General features: G+C 55.1%; 4 protein-coding genes across 4 annotated transcripts; 1 reads left to right on the forward strand and 3 right to left on the reverse strand.

The window, feature by feature from the left end:
• Positions 1-183: 183 nt before the first annotated feature.
• TRIREDRAFT_80941 (uncharacterized protein) lies at positions 184-2,073 on the forward strand (the record flags this gene model as incomplete). Its single annotated transcript, XM_006968103.1, has 2 exons — positions 184-266; positions 342-2,073. The coding sequence occupies 2 exons, from the start codon at positions 184-186 to the stop codon at positions 2,071-2,073; spliced, it is 1,815 nt and encodes a 604-aa protein (XP_006968165.1).
• A 200-nt stretch (positions 2,074-2,273) lies between these two features.
• TRIREDRAFT_110631 (uncharacterized protein) lies at positions 2,274-2,978 on the reverse strand (the record flags this gene model as incomplete). The annotated part of the gene is made up of 2 exons (XM_006968171.1): positions 2,274-2,693; positions 2,805-2,978. 2 exons carry the CDS (start codon positions 2,976-2,978, stop codon positions 2,274-2,276), a joined length of 594 nt encoding a protein of 197 aa, XP_006968233.1.
• A 1,973-nt stretch (positions 2,979-4,951) lies between these two features.
• Positions 4,952-10,088, reverse strand: TRIREDRAFT_67350 (uncharacterized protein; the record flags this gene model as incomplete). Its single annotated transcript, XM_006968172.1, has 6 exons — positions 4,952-5,710; positions 5,879-9,083; positions 9,174-9,408; positions 9,562-9,687; positions 9,764-9,869; positions 10,005-10,088. The coding sequence occupies 6 exons, from the start codon at positions 10,086-10,088 to the stop codon at positions 4,952-4,954; spliced, it is 4,515 nt and encodes a 1,504-aa protein (XP_006968234.1).
• A 12,734-nt stretch (positions 10,089-22,822) lies between these two features.
• On the reverse strand, positions 22,823-23,628 carry TRIREDRAFT_23062 (uncharacterized protein; the record flags this gene model as incomplete). Its single annotated transcript, XM_006968062.1, has 1 exon — positions 22,823-23,628. Exon 1 carries the CDS (start codon positions 23,282-23,284, stop codon positions 22,823-22,825), a length of 462 nt encoding a protein of 153 aa, XP_006968124.1. The 5' UTR covers positions 23,285-23,628.
• Between the last annotated feature and the right edge of the window lie 2,262 nt (positions 23,629-25,890).

Consider the following 25,890-nt stretch of genomic DNA (forward strand, 5'->3'; position numbering starts at 1 on the left):
AAATGATATGAAAACTTGAAGCAAGTTCATTACATGCGACCTTTCCATCAGGGAAACCTCGGCCGCAAAATCTGTGGGAGAGCCATAACCAGCCGGCCGAGCAGGGCCAGAGAAGGACTTGCTTTTCACTGCCGCTTGTCAACCGTCAACAACCTGCAACTCGTGCGAGAGCGGAGGCTCAAGATGTCGGACCAGGGGAACTACAACAGCTGGACCAAGGCCGGGCTCATCCAGCGGGTCAAGGAGCTGGAGAAGCAGCTCAAGGCGTCGTCATCATCTCACGAGCCCGCTTCAGCAGCAGCAGCAGATGAACAGCAACAGCAACAGCCGCCATCACAGAGCAAACAACATGGACAGGAGCAGAAGCAGGACGAAAACGAGCACGACGAGGCCTCCGCCGCCGCCCAACCGGCCAAGAAGCCCAAATCCAAGGGCAAGAAGAAGATGGACCCCTCAAAGTACGCCACGCGGTACATTGCGCTGAAGCTGGCGTACCTGGGCAAGAACTTTGGCGGCTTCGAGTTCCAGGCCATGGGCAACCAGCCGTCCATCGAGGAGGAGCTGTGGAACGCGCTGACCAAGGCGTGCCTCATCTTCCCCGAGGACGAGCGGATCGTCGACTTTGAGTGCTGCGAGTATTCCAAGTGCGGGCGGACGGACCGCGGCGTGAGCGCCTTTGGGCAGGTCATTGGGCTGAGGGTGCGGAGCAACAGGCCGTTGCCCAAAAAGCCGGTCGAGGGCGCCGAGGAGATGGACGTGGAACAGACAGGGCCCCTGGCATCAGCTTCAGCAGAGCAGGAGACGCAGCCGCAACAAGACAAAGACGACGACAACAAGGCCAAGGCCAAGGCAAAGGCCAAGGCAAAGAAGCAGCCGGAGCCCACCAGGCCCTTTGACGACATCCGCGACGAGATCCCCTACCCGCACGTCCTCAACCGGCTGCTCCCCAAGGAGATCCGGATCCTCGCCTGGTGCCCGTCGCCGCCGCCCGGCTTCTCCGCCCGCTTCTCGTGCCGGGAGCGGCAGTACCGGTATTTCTTCACGCAGCCGGCCTTTGCCCCCGCGCCGTCTCACGTCGACAACACAGCAGCAGCAGCAGCAGCAACCGGGCAAGGAGGAGCCAACGGCAAGGCTGTCAAGTCCGGCTGGCTGGACATTGACGCCATGCGCGACGCGGCGAAGCGGTACGAGGGAGAGCACGACTTCCGCAACCTGTGCAAGATTGACCCGGCCAAGCAAATCACCAACTTCAAGCGGCGCATGTTCGAGTCGGACATTGTCGAGGTCGAGGACGCCGCGTCGGCGCTGCCGTACCTCCAAGCGGCGGGCTTTGCCCCCGAGAACCTTGAGGCGCTGGACTCTTCGTCGTCGTCGTCGTCTGCTTCGGGGGCCAGAAAGGGGATGTATCCCAAGGTGTACTATTTCCACGTCCGCGGGTCCGCGTTCCTGTGGCATCAGATCCGTCACATGGTTGCCGTGCTGTTCCTCGTGGGCCAGGGGCTGGAGAAGCCGTCGGTGGTGAGCGAGCTGCTCGACGTGGACAAGAACCCGCGGCGGCCAAACTACGTCATGGCGGACGAGGTGCCGCTGGTGCTCTGGGACTGCATCTTCCCGTCTGATCTGAGCGCGTCGACGGCGGCCCATCGCGAGGACGACGCGCTGCGGTGGGTGTACGTCGGGGATGACGGGCCGAGCGGGCGGTTCGGCCAGTTTGGCATCATGGACGACGCGTGGCAGATGTGGCGCGAGAAGAAGATGGACGAGGTGCTTGCCGGGCAGCTGCTGCAGCATATCTCGAAGCAGGGCAATAACACTGCTACTTCGTCCAAGGCGGCGGCGACGACGACGACGACCGCGGCGGCGACCAGCGTAAAGGTGTTTGAGGGCGGTAACGGCGGGAGGCTGAGCGGCAAGTATCCTGGCATCATGAACATGAAGTTGCTGGAGAGCGCGGACGAGCAGAACGACAAGTATGCCAAGAGAAAGGGGTATGCGGATGCGGAGGACATGAGGGCGAAGAAGGGGTTGAAGAGTGCCAAGGCGGAGGAGGATATCACCATGGCGGATGAATGAAGAGATTGCATGAAGAAGATAATAAGGGCCTTTTTGGGTATATAGATTTGCTAAACGCATACATCTCCGTGGTATCTCGCACCATGACGCTGTCTCCCTCTACAAGCTCTCTCTATGAAAAGGGAGACGGCTGGTATATATATCCCATCAACACGCAACAACAACAACAACAACAACCTCTATAACTCTAGCCAACTCGGTCAACTTCCCGATTTGTCAACCCGATCCTCCCCCCTCCCCTCATACAAACACTCCCTCACGCCCCTCCACACCGTCTCGACAATCTTCCGCCTCGGCAACAGCCCCGGAAACACCACCACGACATTCTCCTCGCCCTCGACCACCACGACGAGGTAATACCTGACCTCGAAGCCCAGAAACGCCTCGTTGACGAGAATGTCCTGGATCTTCTCCGTGGGGATGAAGCGCGTCGCCGCGCCGGCGAGGTACGTCGCGGGGCTCTCGCTCGTCTGCACGCCCAGCCCGCGCAGGACCAGCAAGCTCTCCTCCTTGTGCACCCTCAGGCTCAGCGCGTAAAAGACGGCCGCCGCGACGGGCAGGAGCACAGGGAGTGATACGGATGCCGCTATGCGGGCGAGGAGCGCTCCGGCGGGCGTCGTCTGAAGGAAGGCATCGAGTGCGAAGACGAGGCGGTCCAGCGAGATCAGCGGCGGCGGCGGTTGCGGTTGCGGCTGCGCAGGCCCGGCGGCGATGGAGCCGCGTTCTTGGACCCAGCGCGCGTAGAGGATGAGCAGCGCGACGAGGGACAGCGAGATGCGCAGGGCGAGGAGAAGGAGCCAGAGGAGGCGCAGGGCCAGCGTCCGCGGCGGGAGCGTGGTGACGGTGAACTCGGCGGTTGTGGGCGAGGGGCGGCGGATGCGCAGCCGGGGGGCTGTGGTGAGCATGTTGGTGGTGATGATGATGATGATGATGATGATGATGATGCTTCAGGTGAAGAAGAAGAGGCTTTATCAAACAGAGTCGTGGGTATGTATTGTCGGGATTTCTGTCTCGTCTCGTCTCGTCCGTCCGTCCGTCTTTATCTCGATATTCCGTGGAAGCTTGGTGGGAGTGAGAGAGGGGGAGAAGGCGGACGGAGATTCTGTCAATCAAGTGGCGCCGGCCATTCTACGCAGAGCTGGTGACGATGCGCTCCAGCGGTTGTAGAGATTGAGGCGAACGAGTAGAGACGAGCCTGGGCGCGTCAATTGGGCGACGATGCCATGATTGCATGTAAGGTTAGTAGTCGCTGTCAGAGGTTGAAGCTATCAAATCTCCAGCACCAGCAGCTACAGCACCAGCTACAGCACACCTTACAGCACTCCCACCCACTAATGAAAACCCCCCCCACACCAAGGCCGGGGCCAAGGTATATAAACGACTTTCTCATCTCCTCCCAACGGCTGTAATGGTCAAACGGTGAAGGCTCTCGCACAAAGGCCCGCCACTCCCCAATCCCACCCCCGTCAGATCCCCTCCGTTCGACGCCCAGCCCGAACGCCGCGGTGGCCGCCCGCTCGTACAGGTAACTTACGATGTCGGAAACACTTTACCGTGGCCCTAAGCAATGGAGATGACACTTCAGGGAGGCTTCACTCTGCAGAGAACTCTCCCCCGTCGCGTGGCGGGCTGGATTACGATCGCGGAGGGCGTGGGTTGGGGTGGTGGGACGGAGAATGCCAACACCTTTTTTTTTTCTTTTTTTTTTTCGCATTTTTTTTCCTTTTGCACATTGATCATGATGATAATGCTTGATGAAAAAAATATACGAGGATAGAACAGTCATTCGAGATTCAGCTTAGATGCACAAATCAAGGTCAAAATCGCGGCAATGTGGTGAAAAACACACAGTTGAACCCCTCCCTCTCGATCCATCCGTCACATTCCACAGCAGAGTTGAAGCCATCACCACCCACCAACCCACCACCACTAGCACCAGCACTAGGTATTATGTACCTACTCGCCATCAACAACCTGCATTCCACCACACACACACACACACACACACTTCAGCACACACAACCATAACCAGGGCAAGCCATAATACACACCTCTCAATCTCATTAGCTACCTTCGACCAACCAGTGTGCCGCGAGGCAGCCTTGTATAAAATAGTAGCTAACCCTGCCCGGCATCTCTCCTTTCCCTCACTTTTCATTTCTGCACGCTCCCACCCTTTTGCAATCATCTTTGCATCAACTCCTCTGCCTCCTCCCACCGCATGAGACGTCGCCATCTTCCGCATACCACCTACTTGCTTCTCTTATACCTCCGCCCAGAAAAAGAAAAAGAAAAAGAGGTGCCCGTCGTCAGTCATAAAGAATCGAAGAAAGAGAAAAAAAAGATGCAGTGAAGGAAAGCGAGAAAAGAGTCTTCAAGCCGGGATATACATAGCTTGCATGGTATTTGCAAGCCGCCATTCCATAAAAAAACCATCCCCTGGACATAATGACGTTGCCAAAGCAAATGAAGAGAAAGCATCCCAGCACCCAGTTTTGCACATGCTCACTAAAACACACTTGGATAAGAAGTAAGACAGCTTCTTCTTTCCTCAAGTGGAAAGGAAGGGGGGAGGGCTTTAGAATTGATGGACCGAACGAAGAGAAGACAAAGGAATGGCCATGCCAAATATCAGAATTGAAAAGAGATATTCCCCCGAAGGGACACACAGGATATCGTCCCATGCTCACAGATGCCAGACACCGGGGGGAAGAAACCTCCTCGATCAGAAAAGAAAAGAGCCAATGAAAGCAAGCAAAGTCATGGCGACAAACGCATCGTATGCAGGCGTCGTATGCAGGCATCGCAGAAGAGCCTGACAGCGAATACCGAATAGGCCCCAACCTCTTGTGCGACACAACAAGTCGCCCACCCAAGCCTAAAACATGCCGTTCTCGTGCAGCCCCATCGACATCTTGCGGCCATGCCCCTCAATGGGCGATCGAATGGCGTCCCGGTCATACAGCACAGGCGGAGGATTGCCCGCCACGGGCGACCTGAGCTGGTTCAGCGAGTTGGCATTGCCCTCACCGCCGTACATCTCGAGAGGGGGCGACATGACGCCGATGGATCCTTTGCGGCTGCGGCTGCCCGAGCGGAGGCGCTCCGTCGCCTTGGTCCTACGCCCGGAAAGGCTGCCCTCCCCGAGGCTGCGACCGCGGTTGTGGCCCTTGACAGGGGGTTCGGGCTGGGCGAGCACCGGCACCTTGCCGTCGTTGGGAGCAGCCGACATGGGCTCTTCTGCCTCGTCGTCGTCCATGACAATCTCAATCATGCCCGAGGCCAGTGTTCCAGCCACGGGCGGCTGGCGTCGCACGTGTGGCAGCGGTGCTGGCGGAGGAGGGGGCGGCACGGCTAGATGCTGCAGCTCCTTGAGGAAAGTCAGGGGAGCCGAAGGGGGAGGTGGTGGTGGAGGCGGCACCAGGTTGTTCACTTGTCGACGCCACTCCGTCTCTACAATATCGTCGAGGCCTCTGCCCTCGTTAGCACTCGACTTTCTCCCGTATCGAATTGCGTGAGGTGGCTCATCAGGGATCGGTGCCGACATGCTTCGCGGAATCATGGGGCGAGACGGCGGTTGGTAGACAGTGGACGGCAGCTGATAGACAGTCGATGGCAGCAGTGTCAACGGCGGCTCCTCCTCTTTCTGCTGAAAGAGTTGTTGTTGTTGCTGCTGCTGCTGCTGTTGCTGTTGCTGCTGCTGTTGTTGTTGCTGCTGCTGTTGTTGTTGCTGCTGCTGTTGTTGTTGTCGTTGTTGCTGCTGCTGCTGTCCCTGCTGCTGCTGCTTCTGCTCCTCTCCATAAACACTACTGCCCAACGTGTATTTTGGAGAGTACTGGGGTGAGTTCTGCGGCGAATACTTTTGAGAAAACGTCGCCGGCACCGGCGGAGCAGGGAGATCCTCGTACTGATTCTCGTCAGACCGGATAATGAGCCTCATCGCCTTGGGAGTGGCAGGCAGGCCAATCTGCGGCCTGTTCTGAGCATACATGCTCCTCGGCGGCTCCGCCGCTCTCGGAGGCTCCGTTGCAGAGCGCGGCGGCAGATCATCCGGCAGCTTTTCGTCGTCGGCCTCTACCAGAACCGGCGGTCTCCCGGGAGAGATCTGGCTTGGATGGGGAATTCGGGGACCGAGCTGTCGCTTGGCCAGAGACTTCCTACGCTCTTCTAGCTCTCGCGCAGCCTGTTCCTTCTTCCGCTGTCTCTCGTCCTTCATCTTCTTCAGATCGCCGGCGTGCTCGGTGGAAGCGGCTCGTCCATATACTGTCTGGCTCAAGACCACGGGTGCAGCCTCTCGAGTCTCAGTCGCTTCCTTTCGTCGGCTTTCCGAATGCTCACGCCGGCTTACGGCGGGAGAATTGACGTTGTGGCCGACGCTGCGGCTGTGCTTGGCCCTGAACTCTTCCTGCGCCCGCATGGCTGCTCTAAAGTCCTCCTCGTCCTCCGATCCCTGATAATGCAGGGCTGTTGCCGACAGCGGCACCGGGGACGGCGGTGACCGCGGTACTGATCCACCCCTTCCGCGGCTGGATGTCCGCCCGCTGGTCTTGCCTTTCGCCACGCTCGCCTTTCGAATCGTGAGGGGTTCCACGGAGTTGTCGAATGTCCGGTTGCTCAGCATGGCCAAGTCTTCGGGGGACATTGGAACTGGGGATGTGGGCGATCGCTTTGGCCTTGTCCAGGATCTGGCTGAAGCCCTACCGCGGTCTTCCGAAGGGTCGCGCGACTTGGTTCGTCGCTCTCGGCTGGCGTGGCGGCCGGTGGACGCGTCTCGTGTCCGTTCCTTGCTTCCGGTCCGACTTCCAGCTCTCCTGGAATAGTGCTGAGCCGCTTCCAGGCTATGGATGTAATCATCCCTTTGTCGAGCGTTCGATTTGTGACTCCGACCAGCGCTGGAGGTGGATGTCATGGAACCTGCCACTGATGCGGAACTAGGGCCAGTACCGCGGCGACGAGACGGCCAGTGGAAGCGAGCGGATGAGGCGCCAGATTGCTCAGGAGACATTGCATCCATTGATGGCGGCTGCATCGTCTGCAGCTGCAGGCTGAGGTGAGCAGGAATCCGGTCACGGGAGCCGTTTCGCTGTGCCGAATGGACTTCTTGCAGCCTGCTCATGATGTTATGGTCGGGAGACGGCGGTCGCTCTCCTCCGTACCCTTGCACGGCGCGCTGGTACTGGTCCCTCATCATCATTGGGCTGGCCGTAGCAGCGCGCTGCATGGCGAGCCCGGTCGCCATGTTATCTTGAGGGGCGGACGACTTGCGAGAATGGCTCGGCCGTTTCTGGGGTGCGTCCACGATGCTTGCAATGTTATCCAGGGGCTTGTTGGCTTCCCCGATGGAGGGCAACCGTCCGCGGCTGAAGCCCTGACCGATAGGGCGGGCTGACGTTGGCGTGTTGAACCTGCTGTTGCCCGACGGCCGGAGGAACGCAGTCGCGGGATCATAGGCGCCTCCCGGAGAGATGGCCGACTCGGCAATGGGCGTCACTCCAGCTGCAATCGGTGTCTGGCCGCCGTCAGCCTGCGAGTAGAACTTGGCCTTTTGGGTGGGATCTCCAAAGGACGTAATCAGCTTCAGTGCCGATGCCTTGGCGACGCTGCGCTGGGGGCCCCTCTGGATGCCCGGGGGCGACAGCGGAGGGCTCAGCACCTCGGGGATGCTCGGGGTGATGTTTTGGAAGTTGAGCTGGGCAGCCGATGGAGAGGTCCAGGGCTCCGAGGACTCCTGGTCGGTACAGGCAAAGCAACGAATTGCCAGTTGCTGCTGGCCATGCTTGACCGCCCACTCGCCCCATTTGCGCACAATGGCAGCTTGACGCTCCCAGACGCTGGGAAAAGCCACGCAGGTGAGAATGAGGGCCTCCATATACCGCTTGTGCGAGATGTAGACCTCAATGGCATCGTTATAGTCGCCCATCCCAAGCATAATCGTCACCGCAACATGGACATCGCCATTCTCTAGCAGGCGCTGGACATAGACCCGGCCGAGCTTGTGCTGGGATGCCTGGCCGCCAATGCCGCTCAGTGCCAGCAGCATCCAGTCTTGGGAAGTCATGTTCTGGGAACCCGCGGCCATGATGTCTGCGTCAATGTCGCCCAGCCACTTGGCTAGCAAGATTCGGTTCGCCGACCCTGCGGGATAGCGACTCATCTCGTCTCGAATGAGGTCTTCTACTTCCTTGTTCCAGCCAAAGATAGTGCTGAGCATCTGTCGGCGCAAATCGTCATTGGTAGGATGAGATCGTTGCGTTGGCATCGGGTGCTTGTACGGGAGGTCGCTGAGCCGCGAGCGAGTGTATTTGAACAGATCCTGCACGTTGGCCTCGTCAGGACTCCTCGGTACTTCGTGTCTGAGGCGAGAGGGCCGATGCCTGGACCGGGACGACGCCAATGATGGGCCGCTGGTGCTAGGGAGTGTGTATCCCATGGAGTAGTTGTCCGCCTCGCGCTGGCCGACTGTCGAAGTTTTCATGGATGAACCAGCGGAGATGTATGTCCCCTCCGTCATTCCCCGCGACCTGAGGGAGCTGGCCTGCCTGCCAGGCGTACGAGAGCTGGCCGAAGACTTTGACAAGGATGACACGCCGCTCTGGCTAGAGGCCGCGCTGCCTGTATCGTACACCTCGTGCCTGGCTTCGGGGGCATTGCGCTTTGCTAACCGCTGGAAAGGAGATAGGTGGTCGTCATCGCTTTCAGAGATGCCCATCTCGAGGGGGACAGAGCTCGACTCGGATTCCGAGGTATGAATGGTCGTGGCAGAGTGCACCGACCTGCCCCCTGTCTCCTCGGAGGTGGGTGGAGATGGCGGAAGGACGCCCGCGGGGTGCTGCACGTTTGCCACCATGATGGCTGGGGAGTTGAGGTCAAACTGCTGCACGGTGTTGTTCGGTCCAAGGGTGAAGAGACTGGCTCCTGGGCCATAGACGGCCAGGCCTTTAACATGCTCAAGGGTCGGGATGGAGTCCTTTGTGACATGTTTGGTTCTCACGTCCCACGAAAACGTTTCCCTGCACAACGAGGTCAGCACAACAAAAAACCAAACCAGCAGAAGCGGGAGGCCGCGCGCTTAGGCTGTGTCCACTTGATAGGGGACTTACGAGTCCGAGTATTGGATGATGCGGCCGTTCTTGGACCACCCCATCCAATTGGGCCCAGCCAGGAAGTTCTCGTTCCTGCGGAGCACCCTGACGACCTTGGCGGGATCTTCGGCGCTGTACGACTTGGCCACACTCCAGACCCGCAGGTCGCCATCGTGCGTCTGCACGGCCAGCATGTCTGATTTCTGCCTCGAGGAGGACGCGTGCCAGGCGAGGGTGACAATGGGCGATGGCCCTCTCGAGGTCGTCAGGTTGTGTAAGATGGTGAACCGAGGCTGCAGAGTTGCGACCAAGAGAGATCCGTTCTGGTAGCTACATCGGATGGAATCAGTACGCCGTGGCACATTCGCGACAGACTTCTCGATTCATGGTCGAACACCAACTTAACCAATGGCAAAGGTCCGGCAGTCAGACGAAGGGGCTAATGCTGTCACTGCAATCTGGTCTAGCGTCCGAGCCGAGATATGCTCGGATGTAGTAGGTTCAAACATGATGATGTTTCCCTGTGTGTTGCCTGGAAGCCCAATCCGTTAGCCACCTCATGTCACCAGCTTAAGGAGAGGAGGGGGGGCATCTCTGGCTCCGCTCACCGAAAGCAACGTTCCCATTCCGCATCCAAGCGGCGACTGTGAGCGTCTCGTACGAAACGAAACGCGAAATCTCATCGCCCGTCATTAGATCCCACACAATGGCAGTCTGGCCAGCGTCATAGCTCACGACGAACCGGCCAGCGCCCATGTCGCTCTGGTTATCCACGGCAAGCAGCTGGACATCGTCGACATGGCGTGAGAACCTCCGGTCGATGGTGAGCGTGTCGTGATGGCAACAGACTATCGTTGGTCCCTGGGCATAGAGGAAGATGGACGCCGTGGCAGCGGACGGGATGAAGTATTTGAGATCCGCGGCGGACGGCATCTGTGCGAACTCGGGCGGCGCTGGGCGGCCCCGAGCGGTCGACGACTTGCCGGACCGATTGGAGACGGTCTGGATGTGAGATGTGGAAGACATGTCTGCGGTTTGCTCTCGATGTGTTTCGACGGCCGAATCTGTCGGGCCCAAGCTTATATTGGCCGGTCTAGACGGCCTCCTCCTCGAGCCAGCTCAGAGGGCACTGTTCCGCCCCTCCAAGCTCGTGAGACAGTACCGGCTTTGGTGTCACAATCCTGTCGCCAAGCCAAGGTCAGACCTCTTCCGAGAACGCTTGTCGAGGGATGAGTCCACAAGGTGGCGGCAAGCTGCGGCGCTCTTCAGGTATCGATCATGACATGAAACCCTGCTACTGCCCACTCCCGGACACAAGGCTCAGCGCTGCAATCCACCAGGTGACCGGTTCCGTTCGGGCCGTCGACGGGGATGGTGGAGGTTGTTGGTATCGTGGAGGCGGGAGCGTCGAAGAGGGTCGATTGCCGGGCGAGATGTAAGCTGTGATATGCCGTGGAGGATGTTCCCAGAGATGCAGGAACTTGGTCGTGACAGGCTACAGCAACGAGATGAGGTTGAAAAAGGGAAGAAGGCTGAGCAGCCTAACGGAAGAGGGCAGCGTCACGGTTTTGCATGTAAGGGCAAGCTTGGACAACGGGTTTCTGTGATGTGCTGCAGAGCGTTAGGGGAGGGGCTGATCTGATTAGCTCGGCGCTTGTTCGTACCGCCTAGGGGATGCTCCTGTTTGGAGGATCAGGCGTAATGGGAGATGCAGGCGGATGCAGGAGAGGTTTGGGCTGGATGTGGGATGCGGGATGCGGGCTGGTTGGTCACGCAGTTGGGAACAAAGAGAGCTGCTCAAGCCGCTCCGTTTCCAGGCCGTCTTTATTCTCCTTTCTTGCCCTCGAGAAGCTCTGGGAGAGTGTACAAGTTCGGATGATGAGAGGGAGAGAGAGAAATACAGACAGACAGAGCGAGAGAGAGGAGAGAGAGAGAGAGGGAAGATTGTTGAGTGGAAGAGTGAGAGAGTAAAAGAAGCAGCAGCAGTACTAGGTAGTAGTAGTAACGGGCCCCCGGTGCAAGACGGCTCCCTGGTACTTGTACAGACGTACAAACAAGCTAAATCAGATGGTACCCAGAGACACGCACCACTCACGCACGGTGAAGGCAAGCTGCCAGCAGTATTTGATGGACACGGACAGGTTGAAGAGGAGGGCTGGATAGGTAGGTAATAAGAGCAGGCTAGGGTGTGATGGGTCCGATGGAGAGGAGCCAGGCGAGCATGGCGCCTATGCGGCCTGATTGAGGCCTGTCGATGGGATGGGGTTGGCTGCCATATAAAATTAGAGTGCAGAAGCTGCTAAACGGCCGTCTTTGGCATGGAGCGGATACGGTCCGGCAGCTAAAGACCGGCCAATGTGCGTCAAAGCAGCGCAGGTACATGCGCAGGCCGACCAGATACCTCCCGGTGTGCTTCCCAAGATTTGTTGCACGGCGCCCCATGTTTCGACTATCTGCAGCATCACGGTTGGCGAAGTCCGGCTTTGTGGTAGCGGTAGAAGGGAGGTAGTATCTCTCTCTCTCTCGCTACCGACTGCGGGAACCGAGCAGAGCGTGCTACTACGCTGCCATTGTCATGGTTTGGAGCGAGGTCCAGGCGCCCTCTTTTCCTTCTCTTTTTCTTCTTTTTTTCCCGCCTCCCTCTCCCTCCGTTTCGTCCCAGCGAGCCGCCATGGGTTAGGCTCTGAGTCTCTCTGCTACGCGCGTGCGGCCGTGGTGGGCCCCCCCCAGCTAGGCATTGATGAGGCGAAGACGGCGGAGAGGCAATGGCGATTCCTGGTCGCCTCGCAGCATGGTCGACTGGAACTGGCAAGCAAGCAATCATGGGCTCAGATCCTCGAGACGGGCGGATTGAAGACGGGCGATGTACACGCGCTAGCGGCCCATGTACATACCGCTGAAGCAGAATTCCCTATAGACGGCCCTCCCTCCCCCCCTGCTTAGCCTCTCAGGTCGTCCGTGGACCCTTGCCAGACATTGGTGACGGGCCTATCAGAAGCTTCATAGGCCATTGAGTCTCTGGAGGGCAGGAAAAGACTTGGAATTGAAGCAGCGTTTGACTCCGTATGCCATGTCTCGTCCGTCTGCGCATGAGAGCGCATTTGCAAAGACGGAGCGCGATTTGCTGCACATGAGTCGTCGTGCGACGTCTGACACCTCATATGGGAGCGAGTAGACGGCCTTTACCCCGACCTGCGGCGCCTCTCACCGTTGCATCGGGGTGGTTCCACGCTGGCGATCTGGCCTCTGTGCGAGCATGCTGCAGTCTGGATGATTTGAAACGGTACCTTGCAGTTCGCCGTGATACTTGTGATACCGGGCTGCCGCGAGGGGACAGGCGGTCGTTGAGCTCTGGAGGGCGGCATGCTCGTATATTGTTGGCCAGGGGAGGGAGGGCATCACCCAATGGACAGGCGGGCAGTTGCTTCATGATGTCAGTTGCAGTTCGCTTCGTGTGTTCGCCTCAAGGGGGGGGAACGAGGCGCTCAGCTGCTTTTTTGCCACCGTATGTAAAGACAATCTCCAGCTCTGCCAGTTCATGTACTCGTACCCGCATGCATGTACTCTGTCGCTGCTCGTTTGTCGCGTCGTGTCAAATCAAGTCGAGTCCAAGTCAATCCAGGCAAATTCATAAGAGGTGGCGCCCAAAAGACGCATGGCTGGAGCTTCTGGGGATTTTGGGGCTGCGGTCCAGAGTGGGGCGCCCGAGCCCAGAGACTCAATGGCAGGCGCTGTCGAAGCGCCGAGGTGTGTCGCGCCTGCTGATTGGGCGCGCCAAATGCAGGTGCGCGGCGCAGGCTGACCAATCGGCGGCTTGATCACGCCTGCCTGCAGGGGTCCAATCGCTGGACCCCGGCCGCTAAGGCTGCTGGCCGGGATCAGGGATCGAAGCCTCACTTCACTCGCTCAGGCCTTTTTGCTGGACCTGTCACGGCTTTTGCAGGCGATGGGAACGATGGAGGTGGTGGTGCTCGATGAGAGGGAGTGGTCATTACATACGATATTCTGTACGGATATCTTATCAGGCATTGATTGCACTGACTGCACTGCACTGTACTCCGTAGGTGATGCTCACCGGTGCAATCCATCCCGAGGTCCTTGCAACTGCTCCATGTTACAGTCACCTAGAAGCCGTGTCTCAGCCCATGTCTTGATGCTTCAAACTACAGTAATACTATGCACCATCACGAATAGAACTAACATTAATACCTACAGTACTCCGTACGTACATACTACCAGCTCAAAGCACACAGCAGCCTCGGAACCCGTGGCATGACTCTCCCCCCGTCACTGCAGCATCACACGATTCTCGAGACGGCCACTCTCCATCCTACTATCTTCCTACCACGACCCCAGATCGAATCCTCTTCAGAAACTCCATCCATCTCCTCTCCATCTCCCACTAGCCTCAAAGCTCCCCGTCCTCTCACCTCGCCGCGCTAACTTTTCACCATCCATCGAGCCTCAATGCCTCCGGCACGCATGTCCGCCAACTCCGCAATCTCATCTCGCCGACTGCTTTGTGCCCAGGCATCAACCATCATCACAAAGTAGTAGTACATACTTGCAGAATGGCAAGAGACCCCCCCGGTGCGGCCACGGCTATTAGAACCCATCCACCATAGCCCGCTCTCTTAGCGAAATGGCGTCCCCATGCGCCCATTGACCAAAGCTCGTCCGCTCGTCCCTTGCCCTCAGCGTCGTACACAGTGACGAGCTCCCCAGGGCACACGTGCGACATACATTGAAATGTCTTGGAGCTCTGTTCAGACCGTGGCCCTATCATCGGTCTCCCATCCCGGGGCTCCTCTCCTCCCACACTTGCAAGTCTACTCATCCGCGTCAATTGAGCTGTCGTAGACTAAAGCTGCCACTGTAGCATCGTACCCACCTCTTCCGAAACCCCTACAAGCACACGAACCCCGAAGGATTCGAGAGAAGGCCTTTCAAGTCACAATAACAGCAAGCGAAGCCAATGCTATATCCAGACCACGGAGCGGTGATGACCTGCGCGAGACGTAGGCGCCGACCACGCTGGTCCTCTTGGGCGACCAACAACGACTTCACTCGATTTGGCAGTCTTGAGGCCCAACGGCAACGTTTTCCCTTGGATATATGGCTCTAGCCTCGCTTTTCTTTCCGCACCCTGTCGAACTGTGACCTTGTGACGCAGTTTTTTTGGGCTTGGCTTTCGTTTACCCCTGGAATCGTCTTTGTCATACTCGGTGGCTCAAACTAACAAAGCCAACACGCCACTTGCTGGATGCTTTCTTGATGCCATCGAGCATGACACCGCCACGTTTTATGCTCCCATACGAGCCAGGAAGCCAATGCTTATATGCAAGCGTCTCGCGGGTGCTGGTGTGGTGTGAGAATGAAGTCTCATACTGCTCGTCACTCCTCTTTCCCATTCAATACCCCACTGAATAGTTGATTAGCGATATCAGGAATACTCTGCCGTGTCGAAACGGCACTCAACATTCTCGAACAAGGGTCTATCTGGAGGTTGGGGATTGTCGTTATCGTTGGTGTCACGCCAGAGCGGAGAGTATTGAGGGACGCTCAAGTGAACGAGATCAGGGAAGTGAATAGTATAAGACCGAGCCACCCTTGCCCAGCCCGTAGACATTGTGTAGCGATGGTTCCTGAACCATCCGGCTCCTGGCATTTCCGGTCTCGCTTGGGTCATGAGGAGGTATGACAGACTTTCATCTTCGTTCCTTGTCTTCTTAGTTCAATGTAAAGCGAACGGAAGGTATCTACTACGAGTAGTAGGATTGGTACCAAAGGTTGTCATGTCATCAAAGATAGGAAGACCGAGAAGCCATTGTACTTGCGCGGCAATACTTGTGCTATCTGAAACGAAGACTGTCCCGACTTTCACAGATGTACATTTCTAGTGAGATAGCTCACAGTTTAATACAAAGCAAATCGAGAGGGACTTGCTTGAACAAGTCTTGGAGACTAGTGTACCTGTCTCTCGAAACCCAATATGGAAGCACGTCTCAGAAACCACGCTTTCTGTTTCGACTTCTTTATTCCCTGTGCTGATATGGACTACTTCTCACTCATTTGCACACAAAACGCTCCCTGCAGTGGCCTAGTAGTTTACAGAGTTCATCACTCGTTCTGCTGTGCAGTTGCCTCCCCCTCCTCAATGAAAGAAGGTGTTCTCCTGCAGGGTATCGTTGTATCCACTCGTTTCGCTGTCTGTTTCAGTCACTTTAATGCGCTTAGATATATGCCATGAAGTTTGATTTCGTCTTCCCAAGTTCATATATGTTTTGGTGAGAATCCAGCGTCAGTCCTGCAGAATATGTGCTGGCGTCGGAGCCCTTCAGGCCAAGTGACCCCGAAACATCGACAGAACTGGTACCTCTGAAGGTTCGGAGTATAGCGAACAAGGCTCTCTGTAAGATTCTATAGGAGCTCTTATGTACATGTCCGTGATGCTGACGAGACTCAGTTATCCCTTCTTATGTTATCCGGAGGCTCCATCATCCTATATAGCGATGGGTCCTCCTATTTGCGCCGTACCGGACCTCTATTGGAACCATGTTGGTCTATGCCACTAACTAGGCCAACCCTCTAAGTACGAGTTCCCATACACTTTCACTGGAATACAGTGTAGTATGCTGGCAATTATTATCATTAAGATCATAACAAAGAGGGCGTAAGACATTACAAGTAGGGAATTAAGGTAAGTTGATTTGTTCAGATATAGCGTTTTCCTTGCCTCTCTATCGACCGGCTGTCCCTGCCTCTACTGCTGCCTCTATTGCTGCAGTTACTGCTTGCTACTGCGGCCGCTCCCTTGGTCCTGTGGCGATATAAGTGCTGTTGGTAATCTCGCGCTGTAACAAGGTGGTCAGCAGCGATGAGGTCGGCTCCGAGGTTGTGGAGTTACCATGTGTAAAGACAAGCTTCCCACTAACTCATACTGTAAATAGATTCGCGGCGATAGAATTGGCCATGTGTTCCTGGGACTTTTTCCCTGTGCATTAGACCACTACGGTTCAGATAGAGATATGCTACGGTGCGAATAGGAGGACTCATGGTAATATCCAAAGGCCCTACTATATTGACGCCTTTGCCTTCGTCTTTATATCAGAATATCCTTCTATCTCACAAGTATGAGGACTTGGCATTTTAATAGCAGCGTATACTTCTAGATGTATATCCTTTGCAAAGGTTCTTGTAAGCCTACTTACCGGCGCCGTGTCTCGATATCAAGCTGCCACCGCTCCCTGGCAAGCTTGACCAATTCGCTTCTACCCAGGTACAAGTCAGCAACAAGAAGGATAAACGCAGACTCGTGAACGTAGATATTGACAAGGCGAGTACTCTGAAGGTGATTACGCCGGTTGTGAGTGTTCTTAGCTCAACTGGCAGTGAGTCAAAGACATGTCTGAGCCGTCATGGTCTACAAACGGTCTTGTGAGAGATATTGGTAAGGGTTTTTTTTTTTTTTTCTAAATTCGAGCTTCTGTCACTCGTTTATAAGCTTCATGTCGGCCGGTTCGCTTCTACATAGGTACGTCTCGGAGATAGGGGAGGAAGCTCAGTCTCGTAAGGATGAGTATCCAACGTATATGATAGCCACAGCTATGCCTAGATGGACATGGTTTGCCGCAATTCCCCTGGGGCTACTTTTGGACTGAGTAATTGTGATATAGAGTTGCCATCGTCACTCTCTTGCAATGTTGACTAGAATCCCCAATACTGCACAAGATCCGAGAATGTGTTCCAGGACGGCGCCATCAGAAACGCCAGGGTTGGTACGAAGTCCGTTGAGCAGTTGAGTGGGATGACTATCGCACCTCGGCAACGGACGAGGGAGCTGTGGGCCATTTCCATATCATACTACGTATATACTCCCCGTCCCCGTTCTCACTCATCAAGTTCGCAGACCTCCTTCAAGCATTCATATGTACGCCTTCTTTATCAACGTGTTCACTTGCATAACTATCACCGTACTCCTTTGACAGCTTTGTCAGTGTGATAGAAGGGGTTGTTTTACTTGAAGCTATCGGACTACGTGCACGTAGACTGTTGGCAAAGGAGCTTTGAGAAGCAATGTGGGCTTAGTGGAGGTCAAGAAAGTCTTATATGATGATAGACGATTGATGGATGGATCGAAACCAATCCATCTGTATGCGCTAGACGATAGTCTCTTGAAAACTACAACGAGGACACATCTCGCTCAGTGGCAGGTCAGATTCACTTCTATTGAACGCCAGGAACCAGGATGAAAAAAATTCCATCACAGAGAAATTTCAGCATCTAACTCGATCGTATGGTAATAACAGTCATCACATCATCCACACCAATCACAGTCACGCAAAAGACCCCAATAAGCCATCGTTAGCACTCCACGGACAACCGTCATCACCAATATCAGACATCACACAGCACCGATCCTCCACCCAGTTCTACACACCAACGCAGTCACCCATAGCGTGCATCACATCTACAGCATCAATCAAGATTGAACCCCCAACACGCCCCAGATGAAAGAACAACGCCGTCTCACAAGTGGTCCAAAACATTTCCCACCCCGTCTCACATTCGTCTGAAGGAGGATTCTCTCTCTTCCCCCCCACGGTCACAGAACATCGTCCAAGCGCGCAGCTCAGCACGGACTCCCGACGGCGTCAACTCCAGATCACAACACCTGGGGTAATTATTAGAGCTTGGACTGAAGAAGAAAACACCCTTGGCGCGACGTCAAGGCGTTTTGGCGCCGCTGACAGCCCGATCACAGCCATTCACACGGGCCATCACACGGGGCGTGTGTGTAAATGAAGGCACCGGAACCGACTCTTGGTGCTTCGTCATAATTCGGGCTGGTCATGTTGGGCTGAAAAGGACTCGCAATGCCAAATGACTCACGGCGAGCGTCTATTCGTTTTGTTTTTTGTTTTTCGAATCGCATAGCGCGGCCGTTTGCAATCGTCGTGCTGAGAGATTCTCATTCTGTTGTTTGAGCATCGTCGTTCTTAGCCGAGGTACCGACGAGCTGCCATATCCCACGTCTGATACGCCAGAATTATATCGAGTCAGAGCTCACGTGGTTGTGCATTTCCACCCAATCAGCACATTCCAAGCAGAGCATTGGCCAACGACCCGCGACGAATTAAAAGGCAATAGCGCATCTCGACAAGTCCATTGGCCTAGATCCCCCAGTAGTCTTATTATACTCCTCTCTCGCCACCCCCATACTATCCATATCTGAGGGGCGAATTGATCGACCTCGACCCTTTCTGATAGCGCGGGGAAAAAAGAGGAGGAGAAACAAAGACAGAACAAGGGGACAAAGCCCTCAAATTGGGTAAGATTTCGCGTTCCGGGCTGTGCTCCTCTTCACGTGCTGCGCCTGGATGGACCAGAGGCAATTAACCCCCAGAGAATCTCAGGAGGAGCGGGAGGCACGGAGCCAAATCCAACGGAACAAAGCATGGAAGGCTAGGTAGGTAAAGCACCAAGCAAAACCACCCCCCTCCCTCATGGCCAGTACAACGTTACGGTCCCTCCCGAAGAGAGCAAGAGGACGTACAGTACAAGACGGAAAGGAAAGGCGCATGTCGGGGTCCGTCCGGGCCAAGGGCACGGATGATCGTGGCCCACCGAGAGAGCCGTAGACCGTGCTTGGAAGGCGGCTCAGACATCAGTCAGATGGACGAGGGAGAAGAGCATGTCTGTACATACATGTAGGAGAGATGCGGCATAATGTGAACCGAGCAGCCGAGCTGCCAAGAGGGAATGAGGCAAAATACACCTCGGGGAAAGAAAAGACGAAAATCATTGACAAGGGCCGACCTCGACCGACGATTTACACACACCCCTCCTCTCCATCTCCGTCTTCCGTTTCTCTCACTTCCGTCTCCGAGATAAACAGGATATCGCAAGCAGTAAACGGCGAGTCAAAGGGAAACGTCGTACGCAGTAGCATTCAGGCGAATATCGGAGAGAGAGAAGACTATCATGAACCCTGCATATGCAGCCCTGACACCCGGCCGATAGGGAGGATCATGGTTGCGCATGCAAGCACACTCTTTTCTCCCACACAACTCACAGCTCTCACACAAGTCTGTTTGAACACGGATCTGTGCCATTCCGAACATACTTGTGTGTCTGCCTTCTTCGTCTCGTTACTCGCTATTACTAGTCCGAAATGCTTCGTAGTGAGATCTGGTCCTGAGGGAGCCCATGTGGTTGCACGCAAAATGAGGTAAGCAATCCCCAAGGAAGTCTGACAGTGTCTGCCATTGCGTATTACTCCGTGGAGTTATCGCTTATCAATTCACCGTCCTTTTGTCAAGCAAGGGCAAGACTAACAAAAAGGCAAGGCAAGTAAAACTCTCAGTGACGAAAGCTCGGAACAAACAGGCGGAGAGCAAAACAGACAATCCATGCACGCAAGCACCTCATTCTCGTCGCCCGTCCGATCCCTCCCGCACCTTGTACAGTATTATTAGTATCTGGCGGCTGCTTTTAATACCTTTACACCGACATTATCAGCTGCAAGAGCTGCCAGAGATAAAAAGATGCCCGCTGTACAACGTGTTCGCCAGCAACGGCTCATGCACTCGGTGTAGCTGCCGCCAGGGATGCATCGCTGCAAGGGAGAAGAGCAGGAAAAGGAAATGAAAGCATGACACGACATCAAGTACATACGTTCACACACCTCGAAACACACAGACTGGGCAAGGGGAAAAACCGGTCAAGCAAAGCGGTGCGGCAGGCTGGCAACGCAGCAGCAACTCAACATCGGTGTGACCTCTTTTTGTGCCCCATTTCGCGTTTTGCAGTTCTTTTCATTCGGCATCCTTCCCTCCCGTCCTTTCCCCGATCGATCGTGGCTCCGAAAAACCGTTGTCTCCCTTTGCATGTAGGTATGGAAAGGTGCAATGTATGTATGTATGTATGTAAAATGTACGTCGTGCAGTTCGACATGCACACACCCTCTGCAAGCTGCAAAAAGCTGTTGCTATCACACATCAGGGCAGCCCTCTCTCTCTCTCTCTCTCTCTCTCTCTCTCTCTCTCCTTGCCGATGTGCGCTTTGCTCAATCGTGCCTTATCTGATAAATGGCGCGCATGGCTGTGCGTGTGTGTGTTTGCTGTCGTTGACGCCCGACATCGCAAAAGATACAGTAAATGGTATTAGAGGGTGGGATGCTCATTAATCTATTTTCCTTTCTTCTTTTTTCCGCCCTTTCATCTGCGGGCCCAAGTCGTCATCACACAAGCTCCAGCTCAAGACACCTACCCAAGCAAGTAAGAAAGTAATAATCGCATATCAAATGTGAACAGTAAGAAAGAAGGGTAATCAAGGTAGTAAACAGGAAGAAGAAAGTTCAAGACCACAGACGCCCTGCATCTGAACAGACCAAGCATTGAATGAACCGTTTGACCGATCACCAACTTGAGGTATGTACTGCCTAAGGTAGTTTCGCATCTCTCAGCCCGCTCTAGAAAGCATCTTTGCAAGCGATCCAACCAACACCGCCCGTTACATTTCTTTCCGCGCACCCTAAAAGCAGGTTTTTTTTTTTGCTTTTTTCCCCCATGTAAAACAAAAAAGAAAGAAACCAGAATTACTACTCAAAAGCAAAACGAGACAACAAAAAGCAGTCACGCACGCACGCACTCACTCACACGCCCCCCCTCAGACAACAAGCACTATCCAGCCCGTCATATGTCTTGTTTTCGCATCTAAGTAGTATCGCATGTAATAGACTTTCCCTGTGCAGCAAAACGGGTACAATACCACCCCGTGGCTTTTTTTTTTCTTTTCGATCCCAGCACAGCGGACAATCTACCACTATCGCAATCACAATCACCACCCAGTTCCTCAACCACCACCACACGCCTCCCCCCCCTTCATGTGACAGTAAACACAGCACGGCGAATAGGATCGTCCACCCGCGATCCCCGGCGAGGACGGCTTTGCCGCCCGCCCGTCCGACCGTCCAGCTTGTAACATCTTGTCCATCCTTGTGCACTCTGTCCCCTCGCATCCGGGCAAATAAAAAGCAAGGCCAGCAACAACAACAACAACAACAGCGCAAAGAAAGAAAAAAGGAAAAAAAGAAAACAAAAAGCCGCCACCGAGTCGCACCGCATGCAATCGGTGAGCAAAAGCACCCTTGCACCGCTGCAGCCTTCAGCCAGCTTCTTGGTTGCTTCCCGTGTGTGGCGCTCAAGATAATACCTAGGTAGATTGAGAGCGCAACGGAAAAGATGTGTTAAATTGACAAAAAAAGGTGGCGTTGCCTTTGCAAGTTAAGTGGTGGTGCTGCGTGTGTGGCAGAAGCGAACAAAAGGGTCACCGCTTCTTTTCTTTTCTTTTGTTTGTTAATGCATGATACCATACTAAGTACCTTACCCACCACTTGTAGGAAGAGCTGAACATGGCTGGCGGGCGCGGTGGCAGCAAGCCCTTTCTCTATTGCCGGACGTCGGCGAATGAGATCGGGATGCATGTGTCGCTGAGGCTGCCAACGCAAGCCATGGCGCACCTTTTACAGCGGATAAAACACATGGCAGAGAATAGCAACACTAAAAAGGACAAAGCAAAGCAAAAAAGCCACCTCAACTAGGTAGTACCTCGTCAGTAGGTAGGTAGCAAAGGGCAAAGATCACAGAGGATGATGAAGCGAATGTCTTTGTGAAGAGTTGTAGAAGAAAAAAATGGTATTGGTAGTAAGGGGGTATCTTGCAAAGAAAGCTATCTAAACACTATGCTAATAATTCCTGGTATGTAAATGCCTGTTGCCAGTCCGCTTCGTAGCGGAGGCCTGTGTCCCAACGCCTAAAGCAGTGGTTGTATCTAAAGTGAGGTGTTCCCAGAATAAAACACACAAAAGTCCATGTCGCTCTTCCTATTCTTCGGAAGAGGGTATCCTAAAAAGTTCCAAATGCCCGCTATGAATTGATCGCTAAACCCAAAACAAATGAACTCCGATAACTATGCCGTCGTAAAAAAGAAAAGAGGAATTAGATAGAAGTAGAAGAGAAGAGACGAGAAAGGAAATGGAAGAAAAGGCTGTCGTAGAGACGATAACCCCTTGGCCAAAGGAGGGGTTGCTGGAGGCGTCCAAGTAAGGAAAAAAAAGCTCCGGGTATCGAGTGAAAGGAAAATAGAATAAGCCGTGGTAAGGCTGGTCCCGTTTTAGCCGATCTAGCTGCCATGTGTGTGGCAGAAGTCGGCTGAAGTTGGTGGAAGAAGAGAAGAAGAAGAGGGAAATGCCTCGGCGATGGATTAGGGAGGGATGAGTCAGATGCAAGCCGGACTGTGTCGCTCCCGTTCGGCATCCCGATTTTGCCCATGTTTTTTGCGCCGCGGATCAATCCTATTGATAGCGCGCTTGGAGCGGTGGCTGTGTTTAGACCACATGTGGCCCGGGTCTCGGTCGTAAGAAGAAAAAAAGTGGAAGAATTGTAGTGGTAAACAGAAGAAGAATGAGAAACAAGTTCGTAAAGTCGTACACCGGTTTGGTGTGTGTGCGTTGTTGTTGCGCAGTATTAGTGGTTATTTTCGTATGAAGCCGGGTAGAAGTAGTTGTTGTAAGAGAGACGGAGAGAGAGAGCCCTGTTCTGCGTCCAGCGCATGACCCAAAAGGAGTAACAAAACAGACAAAAAGAAGAAGCTGTTTGCTTGATTTACTCGGAGATGGGAGTCATGGAGGCAAGCTTGGACTTGGGGCTCTTCTTGGAGCCGGGCGCGGAGCGGCTCTTCTTCTTGGCGGCCTGCTTGCGGCGCTCCTTCTCGAGCATGATCTGGCGCATGCACTCGCGCTGCAGGGCCAGCTTCTCGCGCTGCATCTCCAGGACCTCGGCGTCGGTCAGGCGCGGGGGTGACTGCATCATGATGGGCGAGGACGAGGCGCTGGAGCTGGCGATGCTGTGGCTGTCGTCGTCAAAGGGGTCCGACAGCAGGAGGTCGTCGTCGGAGAGGAACGAGGTGGCGCGCTCCTCGCGGTCGAACTCGGAGAGCGACTCCCGCCTGGGCCACGAGGGAAAGGCGCACGAGGCATCGCGGGAGTTGCGCAGGTTGGAGGGGCTGATGTCGATGGCGGCCGACATGGCGCTCATGGAGCTGTATGAGCTGTATGAGCCGTACATTGTGTGTGTGGATGTGTGTGTGAGAGTTGTGAGAGAGTTTGGTGTTGTTGATGATGTGCAAAGGAGATCTGCCGTTTTCTTGTACAGAAATCCGGGGTCGAAGATGGGCTTTATCTATAGATAGAAAACCCGCGTCGACAACAATGGTGGAGTTTGCTCGGCTTCCAGGAGCTATTGATTGTATTGATCGAGTGTGTGTGTGTGTGCTTTCGGGCGAATCCGTGGGGTGGTGTGGATGCAACGATGATTATCCGGCCGAGCAAGCTTTGGGAGGATGGAAATGGAGGATTTCAGATGGTAAGCGTCGTCTTGGTTGTTGTGATGATGATGACTGCTGATGATGATGTGTAGTAGCAGGTGGATAGATGAGAGATGAGACGAAAGATGCTTGGTGATGACAGGCAACGCAGACCGGAGAACTGAGGGAAGCCTGGAGGGAGCAGAGGCACTTATATCGACGCATCACGGGCGGCACATGTGTGAATCACTTGGGAGAGAGCCGCTCGGCGCTGGGGCAGAAGGGGGGGGGGGCAGAGAGATGGGGGATTCCAAGGGGGGGGGGGGGTCGGTCAGAAGGGGAGGGGGGTGTGGCACAAGGGAGTCAGGCCCATTGTCATTGCGCTGCCAGAGTTTCTGCTGGGGTTTTATCAGAAGGGCAAAGAGGTTGCAGCAGGGCCTGTCTCCGCCCACGCCCCCTCCCCTGTCGCAGCATCTGGCCGGGGTCTGAGCAGACGATTGAGCGAGTCGAGGGAGAGAGATTCCGCACACCCCACGCCAGCCCGGCAGACGCCACGCCGCTGGGGGGACAGAGAGAGAGAGAGCGCCAGCCCAGCCCTACTGGACTACTAGTAATAACGGAGAGCTGTGGCTCCGTATTGTTGTCTGGTGCTCATTGCTCGGACAGGCAAGCCAGCTGCAAGCCAAAACGGTATGATGAGCGTGAGCCGTCCAGCACATCCCATACATACGTATGTACCTTACTTTACGAGGCACCGTCACACGCTGGCGCACGCTTCGAGTGACACACAAATGGCGGTGTTCAACTCTCGCTGCCTTTCTGACCGCCACGCCCGGCGGTCTGATTGGGCCATGGGCAAGCAGCCAGAGCGAGAGCGGCGGCGTGCTGCAGTCGCGTTCAATTTATTTTTTCCCAATATACGATGCAGCTGGCTTAATTGCTACGGCAAAGTATAGAGATACTAGATAGATTGCTGGCTGTGTGTGTGTGTGCTTGCAGAGTGTGTGGAAGCAATGATACGGGTGCGGTCATGTTTGCGCCCGTATCAGTGCGGCGTATTCCTTTTTCTGTCTCTCCCTTTGCCGTTTCCCTTTGTGCCCATCGTCTACACCGTAAGGTAGTATCGTGTTCCATTCATTCAGCTCGTTCATTCAACCTGTGCCATTCACCAGTGTCACGGAACACGTACCCCCAGCACCAAAAGAGCCCACCAACAGCAAGCCAAAACGCCAGCAAACGGCAACAAAGAAAAAAAACGACGACAACACAAAAAGCAACAAACCGCGGGCGGCAACAAGCTCCAAAGAAAGAAAGCGAAACCAACCGTTTCAAGACACGGTCCGGGGAAGAAGAAGCGCCGCCGTCTTTTTCATGCTGCTCCTACTACTAGTAGTAGCTTCTGGGAGGACCGAGCGCCGTAGTATAACAGCCAAGTCAGACGCCCTGGCGAAGGAGACAAGAGGAAACAACAAAAACGCCAAAAAGCCACTCGCACAAACAAACCCGTCGACGGTGCCGACGGGGGCTCGGACGGGGCGTGCCCTAGCGGCTGGCTGTCATTCATCATCCAGCCCTTCAATGTCAAGCCCTCTCTCTCAAATTAGATGCTGTACGTATTACTACTAGTAGTACCTCCAGCCTCTTTGCGCAGCTTCATCTTGTCAACCCGTCGCGCTGGCTGGCAGGTTGCATCGCGACTAGCATCGCAAAAAAAAGAAAAAAGGAAAAAAAATTCTCCCTGGCCCAAACCAGAAACCCATGCTCGCCTCTTTTTTTCCAAATCTCCCACCCCATGCCAACAAGTGGCTTCGCTGGCCCCCCCCTCTCCCTTGTCGCAACCGAACAGCTCTCTCTCTCTCTCTCCCTCACCCCCGGTAGTATTACGCAAACCCGCCGTTGGGCATCGGGGCACACCGCCCCAGCTTTCCGGTCAAGTCAGCCAGCAAGGGAGAGGGAGTTGATCTCGCTGTTCACTGTCGCTTTGTCGCAAGGGGGGTCCCCCCCTTCGAGTCGCCAGGCTGGTCGAACGGATGGGCTTCCCCGGCATTCCGTTTTGCTGGATCGGCCGCCCTGCTTTCGCGATGCCTTGTCTCGGTCTGGTCTGGGGGGAATCGGAATCGAGCAAGTCGATGCCTCTTTGTCTCTCCTCGCTGGTTGTGCCCTTTGGAAGGGAGGATCGCAATCTGATAGATCGCAAATAGTGCCCTCTGGGAGAGGCGCCACCGTCGGCGGGAAGAGCCCGCCCGCCCGTTCAAACGGGACTATCACTCACTATCATCCGCCCTTCTTCGAGTGGACTCGAGACAAACGGCAGCTCGCCTAGCACTGGTGTGTGCCAACAGCCTGCCTAGGTAAGTAGGTAGGTAGG

This window comes from Trichoderma reesei (assembly GCF_000167675.1).
Source record: "Trichoderma reesei QM6a unplaced genomic scaffold TRIREscaffold_21, whole genome shotgun sequence".
NCBI lineage: Eukaryota > Fungi > Ascomycota > Sordariomycetes > Hypocreales > Hypocreaceae > Trichoderma > Trichoderma reesei.